The following is a 19,461-nucleotide window of genomic DNA, read 5'->3' on the forward strand; positions in this document are numbered from 1 at the left end:
TGTTAGGAGTACGTTTCAGGCAATTTAGAGTTGATTGGTACTGTAGTACTTTGTAGTGACTTTTTTTGGTCACAAGCGCTCGTTTCTAAATGAGGCTATATATTTATTCACATGATTCAGACAGGTTCTTTCTTACTTCAAATCAAGACAAATGGTTTAATTATGAACATGGAATGTTATCCCTCATTTCCAGATCGCCAACACCCTCGACAGCCATGCTGCTACTCTGAACAGGAAGTCAGAGAGAGAGAGAGAGGTCTTCTTCATGAACACTCAGAGCATTGTGCAGTTCAGAAGTGAGTATATCCTAGGATATACTAGCGCTCTTTCTGCCCGTCATCCTCCACCCTTCACATATCATCGTTTTGAAGCTTAGGCTACTTAGGCGACTAACCAAGGCGCAATTTGAAGACCTGTTGAGTGTTGTTCATGTGTTCAAGTGTGTATTTGCACTTCGTGAAGAAAAAAAAGCTGACATGGTCAACGTGCTCAACTACATATTCTCCCACGCCCAAGTTCCCAAAAATAATCTCCTGGTCACTAGTTAGTGCACAAATTGAATGAACACTGGGGATTTGACTGTGTACGTTGTCTTCTTGCGTGTCTAGGACCAGCTGTGTGGGCGAGATCCCACCCTCGTTGATGACCATCCTGACCGAGCTCACCCAGCTCAGCAAGACGACCAACGCCATTCAGCTGAATGAAAATGGTATGTGGCTACAGCACACATACAAAGATGCCCCATGTGAAAGTCACCACTTAATTATTAAGGGGTGACTTAGCAGGATGCATTAAGGTTTAATGCATCCTGCAGCAGCTATATTAATTCATGACCAACTGAAAATAATTGATGCCCAAATTATTTTACACTCCCCCAGGTGCTGATAGCCTCCCACCTGCCCTCCTATGAGCTCAGGCACAACCAGGTGGCCTACACTTGACGGACAGCACTTCAAACTCAGGGTGGAGCGACAGCACCTGACAGTCCATGTCATAGGTATGGTATGAGCTCAATACCCTTGATCTGCTAATGATTTGTGAAATGTTTCAGTTCCAGAACTGCAGGCACTGAGGCAGCATGTGGGCGACCTCAATCACTCTGCTGGGACAGATTTGACAAATTTAAGTAAAGGCCTCACCCAAGTAATGCCATCTTTTTAACTTTAACCTGGTTACTAAAAGTTTTATGATATTACAATTTCATTTGCGATAAACAAATGGTATGTTGTAATGCAAATGAGCTGAAAGTAGTGGCAGTATAACTATGATCTATGGTCTCTTCACTTGACTCAGACACGACACCCGACCAGGCGTTTGGAGCAGGAGGACAGCATGGGCTGTGTCATTGGTTCTATTTAGAAAAAGAAAGAAAAAATACATGCTAGAAAAACACACATTTCATCATTACGGGGCCAGGCTTCCAGCATGGACCCATTTTGTTATTGGCATTATTAAGGTTTCGAGGCCATCAGGCTCGAAGCCTTTCTTGGGATACTAGGCTTTCTTTATTAAGGTTTCGAGAGCCTATCAGGCTTCGAAGCCTTATTACAGTGATTGTCAACCGCGGTAGATGGTACAGTAAGTGTACCGCGGATACTTGCGAGGTGTACCGTGAGCTTTGAAGAACGTGTGAAACCAGCCCCTCGAGAACAATAGCGCGTCCGTCAATCGATACGGCCATCATCCGTTTCACACACAGCCACGGCCGAGTCCATTCAGGGACCATCACCCACAGGAATGCAAATATGTTGTCCTGTGCAGCCACTGCTGCCAGGGTTGCCTGCAGCCTGTGAGAGAGTGTGTGTGTGTGTGTGTGTGTGTGTGTGCGCGCGCGCACGCATGCTTGTTGTGCCTCGTTAAAAAAAAAAGAATCCAGCAAACAGCCCAAATAAAGTAGTCCATTGAAGCAGATAGGGACAACACTTATTGTCGAGGTAAGCACAACATTTTAGATCCATTTTAGAGAGTTTAAAACTATCAATTCCAGTGGAGTTTGATGCTAGCAGTTAGCGCATAGCACTGACATGTGGTACTTTTTTGCCTTGAATATTCATGAAAGGCAGAGTGACATGGTTTGTTTTTTGCCTTGAAAGCAATGAAAGGCATACAATGTTGCTATACTCAGTGTGCCAAAATAGCATGGCTTTCATTCAGACAGTATATATTTGTAATGGTCAAGGTTTCTTTATACCTGCCCAATAATCTGTGTGTATATGTATGTATGTATGTATTGTATGTATATATATATATATATATATATATATATATATATATATATATATATATATATATGTATATATATATGTATATATATATGTATATATATGTATATATATGTATATGTATATGTATATGTATATATATATATATATATATATATATATATATATATATACGCACCATATATCTAGGTGTACCCTGGGATATTTTGGCTAAGCCAGGTGTACCTTGGCACCAAAAAGGTTGACAAACACTGCCTTATTACATCTCTACACTTTCATTATTCTTCCGCCGCTTTTGGCAGTTCTGGCCTAACCGCGTGGTCACTTTTTATGAAATTCGGCAATATGGTAGAGGGCTATGCCAAACGGCGAAGACCCGAAACTCACAACCATCGGCCAAAGGGTGGCGCTGTAGCACTCAATTGAAATATGCCAACTTTGAACAGGTACAACTCATGCCCTGTTTGACCTACAGCCATGAGACTTCGATGCACACATGCGTCTCCTCATGCCTAACAACTTTCACATTTTGACCTCTGACCTTTAAATCTCCCACCATTTCGAATTCTATGAAAAGCAGTAAAAAGCAGTGAAAATCAAACTCCTCCTGGGATTTTTGAGCAATCTGTACGAAACTGTCTACACATGAACTTTGGACCAATGCCGACAGACTTAAGCAAGCGGATTTTCCATAAGTGAAAACGTTAAGCTTTTATAAGCCAATGAAAATTGCAGTTTTATGACAATTATTCATCTGCCCCTAACACATACATGCAGACTCACATTTGTTTGACACTTTGCAATATTGTAGAGGGTCATTCCAAGTATCACTGAAACCAATCTTACTCCAATTGGTCAAAGGGGGGCGCTATAGCAATTTTTTGAAAATGCAAACTTTAAACAGGCAAAAGTCATGCCTCGTTTGGCCGACAGCCGTTAAACCTGCTTACACATGTGCCTTGACTCATGAGGAACATATCTATCACTTTGACCAGTAAGCTCTGCCCTTAGATTGTCTGCAATTTATGCAGTTCTGAGCAATTTGCGTGAAAGTGTGTCATCTGTGTGCACTCCCTTTTCACTAGTTCAGATCCCTTGGCCCAATGGCTTAATCATCTGCCTTGAAACCACAGGGTCGCCGGTTCAAATCCCACCTCATGCAGACTTCAATTCAATTGCATTGCACACAACATGACTGTATCAATGAATAAACATGCAATTGTTAAATGAAATGCTTATTGAGAGTAGTTATTTTCAATGTATGACGTACTTCATTCCCTCTTTTGTTTTGTTTTGTTGGATTCTCCTTTTTCACTGACTAAAGCTGTGGATTGAATAGCTTGATTAATACAATGTTAGTCTCATGTGCCAGAGGTCCATGGCTCAAACCCCACTTGTCACAGTTTACATTTAACTTGCATTGTACAAAACATGACCCTGTTAATTCAGACATGTGCAAATTGATGCATGTTCACTTCTTCTCTCACTGCCTCTCTCTCTCTCTCTAACTGCCTCTCTTCTCTCTCTCTAACTGCCTCTCTTTCTCTTCTCTCTCTCTCTCTCTCTCTCTCTCTCTCTCACACACTGCCTCTCTCTCTCACTCTCTCTCTCTCTCTCTCTCTCTCTCTCTCTCTCTCTCTCTCTCTCACTGCCTGTCTCTCTCTCACTGCCACTGCCTCTCTCTCTCTCTCTGCCTCTCTCTCTCTCTCTGCCTCTCTCTCTCACTGCCCCTCTCTCTCTCTCTCTCTCTCTCTCTCTCTCTCTCTCTCTCTCTCTCTCTCTCTCTCTCTCTCTCTCTCTCTCTCTCTCCTATTCTCGAAACCGCTCATTACTGCTTGCAGCTATATTTACGGGGCCAGGCTTCCAGCATGGACCCGTATTGTTATTGGCATTATTCCGTTTCTTCTTCTTCTGCCACTTTTGGCAGTTCTGGCTGAACCGTGCAGTCGCTTTTTATGAAACTCGGCCATATGATAGATGGTCATGAAAAACGATCAAGAAATAATTCTCACAATCTTTCGTCAAAAGGTGGCGCTATAGCACTCAATTGAAAAATGCCAACTTTGAACAGGTACAACTCATGCCCTGTTTCACCTACAGCCATGAAACTTCGATGCACACATGCGTCTCCTCATGCTGAACAACTTTCACACTCTGACTTTTGACCTCTGACCTTTAGATCTCCCACCATTTTGAATTATATGAAAAACAGTTAAAACCTATCTCCTCCTGGGATTTTTGAGTAATCTGCACGAAACTTTTTACACATGAACTTTGGACCTATGCCAAAAAACGTTTGCAAAATATTTTCCATAAGTGAAAAAATGAAGCTTTAATGAGCCAATGAATATTGCAGTTGTATGACAATTATTCATCTGCCCCTAACACATACATGCAGACTTACCATTCTTTGAAACTTTGCAGAAATGTAAAGGGCCATTCCAAATATCACTGAAACCAATCTTACTCCAATTGGTCAAACGGGGGCGCTATAGCAATTTTTTGAAAATTGAAACTTTAAACAGGCAAAAGTCATGCCTCGTTTGGCCGACAGCCATTAGACCTGCTTACACATGTGCCTTGACTAATGAGGAACACATCTATCACGTTGACCAGTAAGCACCGCCCTTAGATTGTCCGCAATCTTGAGCAGTTTGAAAAACACTTAAACCCAGGATTTTTCAGCTATTTGCGTGAAACTGTATGATCAGTGTGATCTCTTTTTTCAGAGGTTTGTCTGTTGGTCCAATAGCGTCCCGCTTAAGTGTATGTCTCACAACCTCAAGGTCACAGGTTCAAGCCTCACTTGGTGCAGACTTCATCTAAGTTGCATTTCACACAACATGACTATCAATGAATACATTTGCAATTGTTAAAGATAACATGAAGTACTTAATTGAGTGTTTTTTACATACGTCATTGTGAAAATAGCTGATCTACAATCTCACAACTTTTCAGATAGCAATGAGAGTATGTTTTTTCAATGTATAACATACTTCATTGTGAAAATAGCCGATGTACAATCTGACAACTTTTAATGGTTTGTGAGCTTGTAGATCGGCTACTTTCATTAGTTTTGGTTCTGAGGAGATGTACAATTTCTTCATTGGTAAATGGTTTGTGAACGAGTGATCTTTGTGTTAGTGAAACAGGGGCTTGGGTCATGACAGAAGGCAAGAGTTTGTGATCCTCAACAGACAATATCAGCCTGGACAAAGCTATAGCACTATAGGTAGTGTTGCAGCTACCTAAGAGTGCCTCACGATCGCAAGGTTGCCGGTTCAAGCCTCACTTGATGCAGACTCATTTAAGTTGAATTGCAAAAAACATGACTCAATCTATTCCGTTTCCATGGCTCTCTCTCTCTCTCTTCAATCTATTCCGTTTCTATCTTCAATCTATTCCGTTTCCATGTCTCTCTCTCTGTCTCTTCAATCTATTCCGTTTCTATCTTCAATCTATTCCGTTTCCATGTCTCTCTCTCTGTCTCTTCAATCTATTCCGTCTCTCTCTCTCTCTCTCTCTCTCTCTCTCTCTCTCTCTCTCTCTCTCTCTCTCTCTCTCTCTCTCTCTCTCTCTCTCTCTCTCTCTCTCTCTCTCTCGGCTCTGGTTGACCCAGGTACGATTCCAGGCCAGGTCAGCAAATGTGTCGATGAAATGAAATTTGTCCCTGAGCAAGACTCTTAACCCCTAATTGCTCACAGGCCCTCATTGGAAACAAGACCGCAAGGACTTTCATGAACTGACCTGTTAAAGGAATTATCATTTCTCTTTCTCTCTCCTGGCCCCGTATTATCGCTGCTTGCAGCTATATTTGTTTTTATATTTGTCAGCCTATAGGACATACCCACAGACTGGTTGTTAGAGGGTTTCAACAACTTGGGATGCCCAAAACGGAGGTAAAAAGGCTGGCAAAGTATTGTGCTGTCTCTGCTAGAATTGGCAGCCCCCACATTATGGCGGAGACGCTGTTACTTATACCCATAGAGTACACTGAGTGACATGCTTATTGTATCATGAAGACATATGGCATGATTTTGTGAATGTAACCCTAACTACCTTTAATATTTGTGTCCTTATGCTCTCCTTTATGTGGACATGAATACATTGTGAAAATGCGTGTGTGTGCGTGTGTGTGCGTGTGTGTGTGTGTGTGTGTGTGTGCGTGCATGCATGTGTGCGTTTGTGTGCGTGCGTGCGTGCGTGCGTGTGTGTGTGTGTGTGTGTGTGGCCCCTTTCACACTGAGCAAAAATTTCACCTGACTGATGTCACCTGACTCCAAACTACTAAAGAGGCGAGTAGCCGAATAGTAACCTGGCAACACAGACCAAACATAGCACCAGAGTTGTCAGGCTTATTTTCTTCTCGTGGCTGGTCCAAACTGTATTGTGATAGAATGACTTCTGAGGTTTTAGTGTCCAGGCCTCAGTTTGACAGCAGAGCTATTGCCCAGGAAGAACAATATGAGAGAGAACCAGCCTCTGCCAAGGAGCCCTTGCACCCATCGTCTGGTGCAGCAACCGCAGGCTACCGTTCTGCCAAATACACCCCGGGAGAATGGTACTCCAACAACTACGCCATTCTTCAACAGTCAGCTACTGATCGGAATGAAGCCCAGAGAATCCAGCTAGAGTCCAAAATATTGTGCAAGGACACTGAGTCAGGAACTCTGTGGACCCAAGCTGAGGGGACGCGGCACCTTGGTGAGAGGCTGCAAGAAACACACTTGTGGAAGTCTGAGCTCCAAGGGCACGTCGAAAAGCTGCTGGCCGAGACAAACTTGCTTCTGGCCCAGAGGAAGCGACTGGAAAAGGCACTGGACATCACAGAAATTCCATATGCCATCGCCACTGATAACCTTACCTGCCGAGAGAGACGACCAGGGCCTGACCTGGTCAAAGACCCCGTTGAGGAGGAGCTAATAAAGGTAACTACATAGTTAATAATTACTATTAGGAGCAGTGGGTGCCATACTGTGTGATAGATTTTACTGTAGACATGTATATCTAAGATGTATTACAGTATGTACCTAGAAGACACTGGTACTCTGTAGGACATACAGTACAGTACATGAACAAATATGTAATTTCTTGTGTTTGTAGGAGGTAGACTTGATCAGGAACATCCAGGCTCTTCTGAAGAGAACTACTGCCCAGGTTGTCAGTCAGATCAAGTGAGTGACAAGCACCCGAACAGGTGTAGGTGTGTGTGTGTGTGTGTGTGTGTGTGTGTGTGTGTGTGTGTGTGTGTGTGTGTGTGTGTGTGTGTGTGTGTGTGTGTGTGTGTGTGTGTGTGTGTGTGTGTGTGTGTGTGTGTGTGTGTGTGTGCGTGCGCGCGCGCGCGCGTGCGTGTGTGTGTGTATCATGTTATGTGATCTTGCAGCTGTTACCTGTGCTACTGTTGCTCTGTAAGTGACAAATGAGTTGTTGTGGCGCCCCCTACCTGCTGTGACATATCTCACAGGTGATGCAGGACTTGAGAGAACTGCTAATAGTGTGTGTGTGTGTGTGTGTGTGTGTGTGTGTGTGTGTGTGTGTGTGTGTGTGTGTGTGTGTGTGTGTGTGTGTGTGTGTGTGTGTGTGTGCGAACACGCGTGTATGTGTGTACTCGTATTGTGGGGACATTTTGTCCCTCAAAAGTAAAGTAGAATTTGAGAAATAGACATGTGAAGACAATTTTCCTGGCCCTCACAAGAGAAATGGTTGTTTTATGGTGTAATTTTTTTGCGTGCGTGTGTGTGCACGGCTGTGTCAGGATCAACAGGGAAGCCAAGCTGACGTTAGAGTTGGACTGGTCTGATAAGTACCAGGCGTACAACTTGGATGACCAGTGTGGAAGATACAACAACATGAGTACAGACACACAGCACCACTCCAGTTCAGCCACCATGCAGGATCAGTGAGTACTAGTATTACTGCCACTACACTACTATTACTACTATTATAAATACTACACCTGCTTGCTACTACAATGACTAGAAATAATAATAATACAATAATTGTTAATAGTATTAAAATGCTACAATGATCTTACCACACTATGACACACACACACACACACACACACACACACACACACACACACACACACACACACACACACACACACACACACACACACACACACACACACACACACACACACACACACACACTGTCTTTGCCTCTGTTCCAGGGTGTCTATCCGCACGTCATGGGTTAAATTCACAGAGGACAACCTGTCCATGGCCTCGCGGGAACAACAAGCCACCAAAGACCTCAGGTCAGAGCTCAGATGATGTATGGGAACGTTGGCCTCAGCGATCTGAATGCCAAATTTAACTTATTTTTATTTTGACCTAATTGTGACATTGTAAACAGTGGCGTTACACGACCACAGTCAAGTAATGTGCGCTCACATCCAGCATTCAGTATTTGTCACCTGACATGTTTTTATTAATTTTACATAGTATTAAAAGATGTACTGCTATAACATTTCAGTTGCCTCAGCCTATAGCTTGCGTGCGTGCGTGCGTGCGTGCGTGCTTACGCGCGTGTTTTTGTCCATGCGTGTGTCAGGCTGTTGGTGGAGCGTGTGCTACAGGAGACAGCGGAGGACCTGCGGGCTCAGTGTTCCACTGTGGACCGGGCCTTCACCCAGCGCTGTCAGCAGCTAGCCGAGGCAAAGACCCAGCTGGAACAGCACCTTGCACAGGTCAGTGCGTGGGTGGATCCAAAGATTATTAGAAAGACACATTTGTATTGTATATTTGATGAGCAAATTAGGGATGGATTTTACTGTGAGGTTAAAATTAATATTACTCTCAGCTCGCGTAGACTCTCCATGGACCTAGAAGCCTTTGTTTACGCGTGTGTGTGTGTGTGTGTGTGTGTGTGTGTGTGTGTGTGTGTGTGTGTGTGTGTGTGTGTGTGTGTGTGTGTGTGTGTGTGTGTGTGTGTGTGTGTGTGCGCGTGCGTGCGTGCCCAGACTTTGGAGCAGATAGGCGCTCAAGAGAGGAATATCGTGGCTCTACAGCAGGCCATCCATGATAAAGAGGCTCCTCAGAGAGTGGCTCAGTCCAGACTTTACGTCCGCTCCTTCAGACCCAACATGGAGCTCTGCAGAGATGACCCCCAGCTCAGGTACACACACACACACACGCACACGCACACGCACACACACACACACACACACACACACACACACACACACACACACACACACACACACACAACCAACCCTATAATAATTTATACTTACCTACACACTCATAACGTATCACGCTAAGACACATAGTGAGGTGACTTTATAGATGTGTCAGTGCGTGACAGCGGTGTGCAACCAAGTATAACTCAGATATCAGAACAGATCTGGCTCCTCCCTCTTCAGTGACTGTTCTCATTGCGCCCCCTGGCAAGACATTTAACTACAGAATGCTCCAGCTGCTCAGGTGTAGGGGCTGCATGATTCTGTAAAAAAAAACTATAATGTATAAATTATTTTCTCATACCTCCGTTCATTCATCAACACGGTACAGGCTGATGTTGATGAGGAGCCAGGTCCCGAGGACAAAGCCGCGAAGATATCCAAAGTTCAGTAGCCTAATTTTTTAATCTCAAAGCCATGGACAACTTAGCTGTCTGCAACCACTGCAAAGTTTAACTTGTGTCAGCATCATGTCCATGCTGCAACATTTAAAGAGTTCGGAAATGCGCACCCCGAGCGCGCTCACTTATTAGTTTGTATTGGCCAGTGTGTTCAGTTCTATATATCCGAACGCACCCTATAGAGGAAACTTCACATCCGTTCACAGATGCACCATGCAGACTTGGGGAATGGCAAGGTGAGCTTTCTCTGTGTTAACAGATAATGATCTTATTGGCTAGATAGTACCAAAATGTTTTTAAAGGTTTCTCCCAATTTAGGCATTATATACCCCCCATGTGTATAGTCCTTTTCCCATACTGTTATGTGTTAGGGAGGGTGTAGAAACACAAGATGTCGCCAGCGGATTCTTTTCACCTGACTGAAGAGTTTCACCAAAAGGACGTAACGCATGTGGAGAAAAACTATCCTTCCCAGTTTCACACCCTGCTGATCAGGCGCCCTGACCAACCTGTAGGAGTTGGTAGTGCAGGCACAAAGAACACATACTCCCCACCCACAGTCACACAACCAAGCTGGAGGCACCGTGGAGGAATCAAAACCGTCTCCACTGTGTTGGGCAGGAACTTTACCCCTGCACCAGCCGGATGCACCTTGTACCAAAATGTATTCCACCAGATGCACAACATTTTATGTCAGCATATTAAAATAGATTTAATACTCAAATTGTTCCGGTCACACTGGCAACTTGAGCATGTCATGAGCATGTAGACCACATAATCCCAAGTAAAGGCCCCTTTTGATTCTGACTGGAGACCTGTGTTGTGTTCCCCTTCTCTCCTCAGTTTCCTGTCTTTCTACTATCCTATCTACAATGAAGCAGAAGCTGCCTAACATTGTTTTTGCTCAATTTATTTTATATCCAACTTACTTGATTAGTCATCGGAGTGCATTGTCCTGACTCCACTCTCTCACCTGTTGGACCTGAGCCAAGCAGTGGCTTCTTATCGGGTCTCTCTCTGTGTCCTCTCTGCAGTCTGGTGAGGGAGGTGGCAGAGATTGATGCCACCCTGGCGTCCCTGCGGCAGCAGCTGAGTGAGGCCAGAGGCTCGCTGTCCTACCTGGAGGAGTCGCGCATGGCCCTGGAGAAGGACATCAACTGCAAGACCCACTCTCTGCTCATTGACAGGGACAAGTGTATGACACACCGCTGTCGCTATCCCACCGTTGTTGCGCTGTCGGGCTATTAGTCATCCAGACAACCATGTGTGTGTGTGTGTGTGTGTGTGTGTGTGTGTGTGTGTGTGTGTGTGTGTGTGTGTGTGTGTGTGTGTGTGTGTGTGTGTGTGTGTGTGTGTGTGTGTGTGTGTGTGTGTGTGTGTGTGTGTGTGTGTGTGTGTGTGTGTGTCTCCCATAGAGGTATAGGGTGTCTCCGGCTTAGATTTGTTATCTTTAGCAATTTCTTGTAGCACTTTGTTTCCACAGGTTTGTTTTTGCTTCAAGGGTCAAAGTTGAGGTCAAATGTGTTGTGCAGCTACACATATAGCCTAAAATAGAAAGTGAAAAGTGCAAGAAATGATTAGAGAGCAAGATTGTACATGCTCCGAAAACATTTAAAACTGTTCTGTGAAAACAGATAAAAGTGTACAAATGCTATAATTCAGATTCAAAATGTTGAATAGGTTTTTTGTGTGGGGAATATGTAATGAAAACCTGATGGCATGTCATGTTGTTTGTATCAATAAAAACTCTGATCTATCCACTATCCAGCCCCACAGTACCACTGACAAGTGACATCCAGCTTTAGCAGTACCTCATGCTGGCCACTTGAATGCAGTGGTGAACCACAAAGTGGTGCTTCAACATGCTGCACTGATTCAGCAAATAGATGAAATAGTGTGACCTGTGTGGGGACTCCCTCTTTCCTTGGTCTTTCGCCTTGATTGTGAATCTGTGTCTAAACCAACCCTCACTTAACTTCACTAAAACTATGCCTAAACCTAACCCTAACTCTAACCCTAACCCTAACAGAAATAATGCCTAAACCTCAAAACCCTGTCTGCCTGGACGAAACACCGGGAAAAGAGACTCTTCCGACCTGTGTGAGCGCTCTCTGTTCAGCACCCTCTGGTGGACATATTTGTAGATAAATTGATATGCATGTACATAAAACAGACAGACAGCCTCATTTTATAGTTTTGCTTTACAAGGTCACTACTGTAACTACCTACTGGAGGTAAACTTGTGAATGATCAAAGCTCCACCGAAGAAGCGTACACGCAGAAATCACGTGATCACAAAAAAAAAGAAGTTAGGCACCTTTCATGTTAAAGGATTTCGGCTATTGTTTTTCTGCAGTTTTTCAAAAAACAAGCCACATTCAAACGGCCATAGCTCTGGAATGGACGATCCCGGCCGGCCAATTGTTTTTTCCGATTCTACCGGACCACTGTGCGTGTAACAAGCCGATCTCCGTGAGGAAGGAGGTCACGGAGAATATTCCATGATTTTTCAAAGGTACAGTAAAATCGCTGTTTTTGCTGGCAAGGGGACGGCAGATGATGTATTAACTCTGGCAGTCAATGAGTTAAGGTAATAAAATCAAGTGTAAAGTTCGGCAAAAACCCATCCGCTTAAATAGGGCCTAATTGCTTCTGACACCAGCAAGGGTGAAACAGCAAGACTACAGGCCATTCATATGAACTGTCACTTCCTATATAGCCTCAATTTACAAGCCGGATGCTAGGTTATGCTATGCCAAGGTATTGATACGCTTTTTGTTCTTGGTCTATTTGGAAGTTTGTCTGCATCCGTTGCTGTCCCGATTCTATTCATGACAATTTTGTAATGATACTGTATTCTTCTACTCTATTTCTATATATTGTATTGGTTCTGTCCTTTTTTTTCTTCCGCACTTCTTACCGCTTTACTTCCATTGGAAACAGAATTCTATCTCCCCCAATGAGTGTGCAAAGGTTACACAATACATTGAGTTACTCCCCAAGCAATGTGAAATATAGGAAACACATCATCTCTGTGTGTGTGCGTGCGTGCGTGCATGCGTGCAGAAGTGAAAGCACTTTTGGAGGTGTGCTCCATAGAGGCCCCTCAATGTGCGATTCCAGTTTGGGGATGATTAGATGTTAAAACTTGATGATTAAACTTATCATGCATGATAAGTTTATAGGAAAGTTTATAGGAAAGTTTATAAGAAATAGGCTCTGATCAGTTACGGATTTTTTTTATTTGCTGCTCACAGCCAGCCAGCCAGTCAGCCATGACACACAGACGGACAGGGGCAAAAACATAATCTCCACCTCCCGGCTGTTCCAGCCTGGCGGAGATAATAAATTGGATCAAATGAGCTCCATTCCAGAGCCCTGTCTCTGTTTTGTCTGCTTGCCAACGTTCTGCCAGTTACTTGATGGGCATTTTGATTTGAATGAACTTGCCCAGTAAAATATAATGCCTGCATGTTGTCGCTGGTGGGATGATAGAGATGTACAGTATGTTTGTCAGCTCACTGGCTGAGTGATTCACTCAGTAGCCGAATGATTCACTCAGTAGCTGAGTGATTCACTCTGTCAGTGACTAATCACCATCATCAACATTGACAATAATCCGTTTTTAAGTAAATTATTTCATGTGGTTGATTTGATAGTGTAGTATGAGCTATAAAACTCTGGACAGCAAAGTCAGGCGAGTAACATAACGTCCTCCCAGGAGCTCATTAGTGTGTGTGTGTGTGTGTGTGTGTGTGTGTGTGTGTGTGTGTGTGTGTGTGTGTGTGTGTGTGTGTGTGTGTGTGTGTGTGTGTGTGTGTGTGTGTGTGTGTGTGTGTGTGTGTGCGCGTGTGTGGCTGTGTGCCAACACATTCTCACTCCCAGCTCTTCAAATATGGCAGCTTAGTCACGTCCCCTAGCATCACCTTCCGACTCCGCTGATGCCTTCTAGGAAAGCAAGGAAAAGTATGTTTATTTGTATAGCAGCACATTTTAAACAGGCAATCCAAAGGCAGCGGCAAACAGAAAAGTTTTTAGCATTGTTTTAAAATTTGTGGGAGTTTGTTTCAGAGGTGGTGCATAAAAACAGAACGCTGTTTCTCCTCTTTTTGATCTGACTCTGGGGGCAGAAAGCAGACCAGGTCCAGTGAAGCCAACCTCCTGGAGGTCCCCAAGGCCAAGTACCGTACCTGGGGGGACATGGCTTTCTCTGTTGCTGCCCCCCCCCCCCCCCTCTGGGATGCACTCACCAACCACCTCAAAAATGCCCCCTCCCTCCTCCTCGTGACTTTGGGTACTTAGAAAAGCGCTATATAAATCTGAGCTATTATTATTATTATTATTATTATTATTATTATTATTATTATTATTATTATATATCACATGATAATACATGTATCTTGGCCATGGAGACTTAAATTCATGGATATCTATTTGTCGCATTCCTAAGCCAATAATTTGATGACCGGCTCCCCGCTAGGAGACTCAAAGTGTAAACTTTGAGACATTAGCATCTTTCCGCCGGTCATAAAATGATTGGCTTAGGAATGTGACGAAAACAAAAGAATCTCCATGAATTCAAGGCTTCATGGGGTGTGTAATTGATAGAAAATAAGTACTTTTTTGGGTGAACTATCCCTTTAACCATTCAATGCTTTATAAAACAACAGCAGCCTTTTGAAATCAATTCTTTGACAGACAGGGAGCCAGTGTAAAGTTCTAAGAACTGGAGTCATATGATCCACTTTATTGGTATTAGTAGTAAGGACTCAAGCAGCGATGTTCTGGATCAACTGCAGTCTTCTGATCCATGTTTTAGTAAGTACACTGTAAAGACACAGTTACAGTACGGTAGCCAAGTCTACTGAAGATGAATGCATGGCCAATTCTTCTAAATCTTGCTGAATTTAATCCTTGAGATATTATTGATAGTAGGCTGACCTTGTATGAATGTGGCTATTAAAATTCAGGTCTGGGTCCTTGACTTTACCAAGTTTTTTGCCTTGGGTTGTGGTTTTTAACATTATCGACTGAAGCTGAGCGCTGCCACTGACACTTAATCATTCTTCCCTGTCTCCAAAAAACAATTACTTCAGTTTTGTCTTTAGTTATTTGAACACAATTATGGCACATCCATTTGTTAGTAAGTTCAATACATTTATTTTAGTTATGTAAATTGTTGTTTTCCATAAACTGAGCCAGTGGGAGCATGTAGATGTTGAACAATAATTATATTGCACTAGTTATGATGCAGTGCTGCCAAAAGTTTGTGAGGTAGTTATGCTTAATTTATGCTCCTTCGTACGACGGTGTCACACACCGGAAAATTGCAGATTTACAAGCCTCAGTTGCATTCACGTTGTGTGCTTGCTTATAAATCACCTATTTTCAGCACATGACACCATCATCCAACAAAGATCAACATAAAACAGGCTTTAGGTAGAAATGTGTTTGTCCTTGAAAAACTTTGTCCTGTCTCTACGGTACGCTGCTGACGTTTCCACCCTGTTCTTCTGTTCTTCTCCCAACCTGCCAGGTGTTTTGTAATTCTGAGCAGGACTCATCATACCAGCTATTGTCCTCTGTCTGTCTTCTCAGTACTAAGCCCTGGTGGTGTCTGGCAGATCAGTGTGTGATGAAAAGCAGAGCACCTTGGATATGCACTGAGAGTTCAGTAAACTCCTCATCGTTGTTTTATCCATTGTAACACTGAGAGTGTACTGAGGTGCCCGCTGGCCTAGCAGTTCAGGCACATATCATATAGGCTGGTAATCCAACTTGATGGCGTCTTGCGGGTTCGACTCCCGATCCCGATGCTGTGTGTCACCCCCCCCATCTCTCTCCCCATTTCCTGTCAGCCTACTTTCCTATCAATAGACGCAGAAAAAGCCCCAAAAATATCTTAAAAAAACACTGAGAGTGTACCAAGGTAGTAATCTCACAAAGCCAGACGATCATAGATCTTCGGCTACTGATACGTCTGGGGAAATCTAAAGGGCTTGGACACCAGAGAAAACCAGCGTGAACAAACCTATGCCAAAATGCTTTAAAAACCAATCCTGATAGCATCCTGTATGAAGGAACGCCCCTGAAATCTTTGCATTGGTTAAGTGAACCTGTTATTTTTTACATTTCTGAATTGTTTCCACACAGTTTTAGCCCATTCATTGAATTTAGATATGACCAGATTTGTCAGCAGGCAGAGATCTCTGATCATCTTGGTTTCATCTTCTTAATATATTAAAATTGGCTTATGGGAGGATGGGCTAGCGGGCCGGCGGACCACGTCGTCGACTCATCGCGCTCATGTCACTATGACTCAGCCATAACCATATAAGGAGTTCCCAAAGCAGCTACACCCAAATATCGAGTGTGTTGTCTAACCTTAATATGTCGTCATGGCATCAGGCGCAAAGAAATCACTCAGCTCCATATAAGGGCACGAAAGGGGGCATGCCATATGGGCATACACTGATGACATCCCATGCGATCTCCATACTGTATATTGGCATAAAAGGGACCCACAGATCCAACCACTATGCCCATATATTGTCATGTGCACAGCATGGGACCGACCGACTTCAAACTCGACGTGCGCAGTGGCGGTAGTGCGGTGCCTGCTGTCGAGTAGTAGTTCGATTAATTTGATTGATTGATCAATCAATTTGTCAGAAATGTAAACAGCACCAGGTACAGTCAGACATTTAGGCTAAAAGGATAACAAAAGTACCAGATCGTGGTCGCTCCCTCTAGTGTTGTGCCTGTGGTTGTCACTCACTTTGGAGAAGTAGTTAGTCAGGATATCCAGTTGTCTAGAACCGCCCATCCAACCAATATGCCCATATATGGGCATTCCAATATATGGGCATATACTGATGACATCAGGGATCTGCATATATGGGCATTCCAATATATGGGCATATACTGATGACATCAGGGATCTCCAGATATGGGCATAAAAGGCACAAGGACTGACAGACACAGAGATCTCCATATATGGGCATAAAAGGAACACAGGTAGACAGACAGAAACCGACATCTCCATATATGGGCACAAAAGGGACACAGACCGACACTATGACTCAGACATATTGGTTGGATCGGCGGTGTGACGTAGGTGTGAGGGCCCCGTAGTAGCCCGAACTGTAGATGTGAGGGCCGCATAGCTGATAAATTAACACTGGATTTTACTGAGAGGTTATAATGAATATTACCCTCAGCTCGTAGACTCTCCGTGGACTTAGAATCCTTTGTTTACGTGCACGTGTGTGTGTGTGTGTGTGTGTGTGTGTGTGTGTGTGTGTGTATGTGTGTGTGTGTGTGTGTGTGTGTGTGTGTGTGTGTGTGTGTGTGTGTGTCAATTGCATGCACTATGAACACATACGCGCAAGTGTAAGCCCACATCTAGACAAAATCAAACAAACTGGCACCTGGTTAGGGAGTTTATTTCCTTACCGCACTAGCCTACTGGGCTCTCTTACAGAAGGCTGTCAAAGAAAATTAGCAGTCCACAAATGTGTAAGCTCAGGTGGACAGATGCAATCGAAGGCAGTCAAGCTAAATAATGGCCTGCATGTGATTATATATAATGATAGGGCTGATAAGTAGCCTACCAGCGAAAGTACGACAAATGGGCCAAGGAGGAAAGTAAAGAAGTAAGAAAACCACAAAGAACAGAAAAGGAGATTCATAGGTTCCCCTCAAGGCTTAGCTTATTTCCTGATGCATACCATTTTTAGGAGTGACACCGTCGTGCAACTGAGCATTAATTAGGGTTTGCTGAGTGCTATCCTCTTGTGAAACGTGACAGACCAAACAAGCCTTGGTTGGGAATGGGATCAAAGTGATATCAGCATGTGAGGAGTATATGGCTCATGTTCCCATGCTCATATTGATTCCACTCTTTTGTTCCCTCTCTAGTGGTCTGTCTATCTCACTTATTCTCTCTTTGCACCAGTTTCTCTGTCTGCATGTCTATCGTTCTATCGATCTCTCTCCTTCGATTTACAGCGGTTTTCTTTTCATCGCTGACTAGACCAAAAAGCATTAATACCCAATATATGAAGGAATTAGCAAGGGAAATACAGGGAAATCAAATTTCCAATCTCCAGTTGCAGCCCTCATTAAACTATGAAGTAATTATTCCAGTACTTTTGGGATAGTACTGTAATAAGAGCTCCTTGAGACTGTGTGTGTGTGTGTGTGTGTGTGTGTGTGTGTGTGTGTGTGTGTGTGTGTGTGTGTGTGTGTGTGTGTGTGTGTGTGTGTGTGTGTGCGTGCGTGCGTGCGTGCGTGCGTGCGTGCGTGCGTGCGTGCGTGCGTGCGTGCGTGCGTGCGTGCGTGCGTGCGTGCGTGCGTGCGTGCGTGCGTGTGCATGTGTGCGTGTGTTAGCAAGAGAAATAGAAAGCAAGAGCTATTAAGCCTATAGCTTCAGTTGTCAGTGCACCAATATTGCTTGCAATTGGAAGCCACAGCACAGACAATAGCTAATAAATTATTTCCAGTCCATAGAGACAGACAGACAGACCGCTACTGGAGATTGTACCGATATGTATTATATTATATGTATTGTATGTCTTACTGATGAATTGAGTACAATGACAATGGAAACAATTAAGCCCCTCCATGGGGATTTTTTGTTTTTCCCATTAAGCATACGTTTTGACTGCACTACATGTACTGTTCACAATAAAGTATTCAGTTGATCAATCAATAAAAAAAACAAACAGACAGTTCTGGTCCATTTGTACACTCTCAGAGTTAAATGAACAGTCAGCATAGTGTTATATAATTTTATTTGCTATTTTCCTCAGAAGTGTGAGTCAAGCAAGCCCTGTGCTGAACATTACAGTATACCTTCAAAAGGTCATGAAGATAAGCCTGAGTAATTATTTTGTGGGTTAATGGGAGATTAACTCTCAGGAAGTGTGTGAATAATTACAATCACTGAGACAATAATGCAGCATTAAAAATAATAAATCACCAAAGTGTTATTCTATAGTTTCTATACTGCATCTATCTACCAATTACACATTTATATATTATATTATGTATGAAGATGGGTTGAAAATGGGTAAAGTGGTCCTTCAAGTAAAACTTTGTATTACTTCTTCCACCACTGTCAAAATATAATTTCCTGTTGTCTTCCAAGGTAACTCTTGTCTACCTTCTTTAAGTTCACATCTTATTTTATTTTATTTTCCACTGTAATGTCTACAAAGGAAAGGAACTATTCCAGGGCCCTATACTGAGTCTTTGGTACGACCTGGCCGGGAATCGATTCCGACCTCCCAGTCTCAGGGTGGTGACTCTAACCACAAGGCCACTGAGCTGGTGGCCTCATATGTTCGAGTAGGTTGTCAAAATGTACAGACTAAACCTTGTAGTTGTCAACCACAGTGATCTCTGTTTTTGTGTGCTCTCAGGGGAACTTGAATAGCTCTAGTGGTGTTTCAATCTATAATTGTCTCCGCCAGGCCGAAGGTCCCTGTCCGTGAGTGTGTCCGTCCATCTGTCTGTGAACAGCTAATCTCCGGCTATCCAATTGGCTATAATTGCCTACTTTGCGGTAGGGGCCCATTTTGCACGAAACGCCACAAGCACCACTGGACGGATCGGTGAGAAACTCTCAGTAGGCCAAGGACCAAATCAC

The 19,461-nt window shown here is 43.5% G+C and overlaps 1 protein-coding gene across 1 annotated transcript; it reads left to right on the forward strand.

The window, feature by feature from the left end:
• Positions 1-6,619: 6,619 nt before the first annotated feature.
• tekt4 (tektin 4) lies at positions 6,620-11,057 on the forward strand (the record flags this gene model as incomplete). Its single annotated transcript, XM_084047481.1, has 7 exons — positions 6,620-7,150; positions 7,326-7,396; positions 7,978-8,121; positions 8,398-8,484; positions 8,781-8,916; positions 9,190-9,344; positions 10,844-11,057. 7 exons carry the CDS (start codon positions 6,620-6,622, stop codon positions 11,055-11,057), a joined length of 1,338 nt encoding a protein of 445 aa, XP_083903607.1.
• Positions 11,058-19,461: the final 8,404 nt, after the last annotated feature.

This window comes from Gymnoscopelus microlampas (genome assembly GCF_963454915.1).
Source record: "Gymnoscopelus microlampas genome assembly, chromosome: 2".
Classification (NCBI taxonomy): domain Eukaryota; kingdom Metazoa; phylum Chordata; class Actinopteri; order Myctophiformes; family Myctophidae; genus Gymnoscopelus; species Gymnoscopelus microlampas.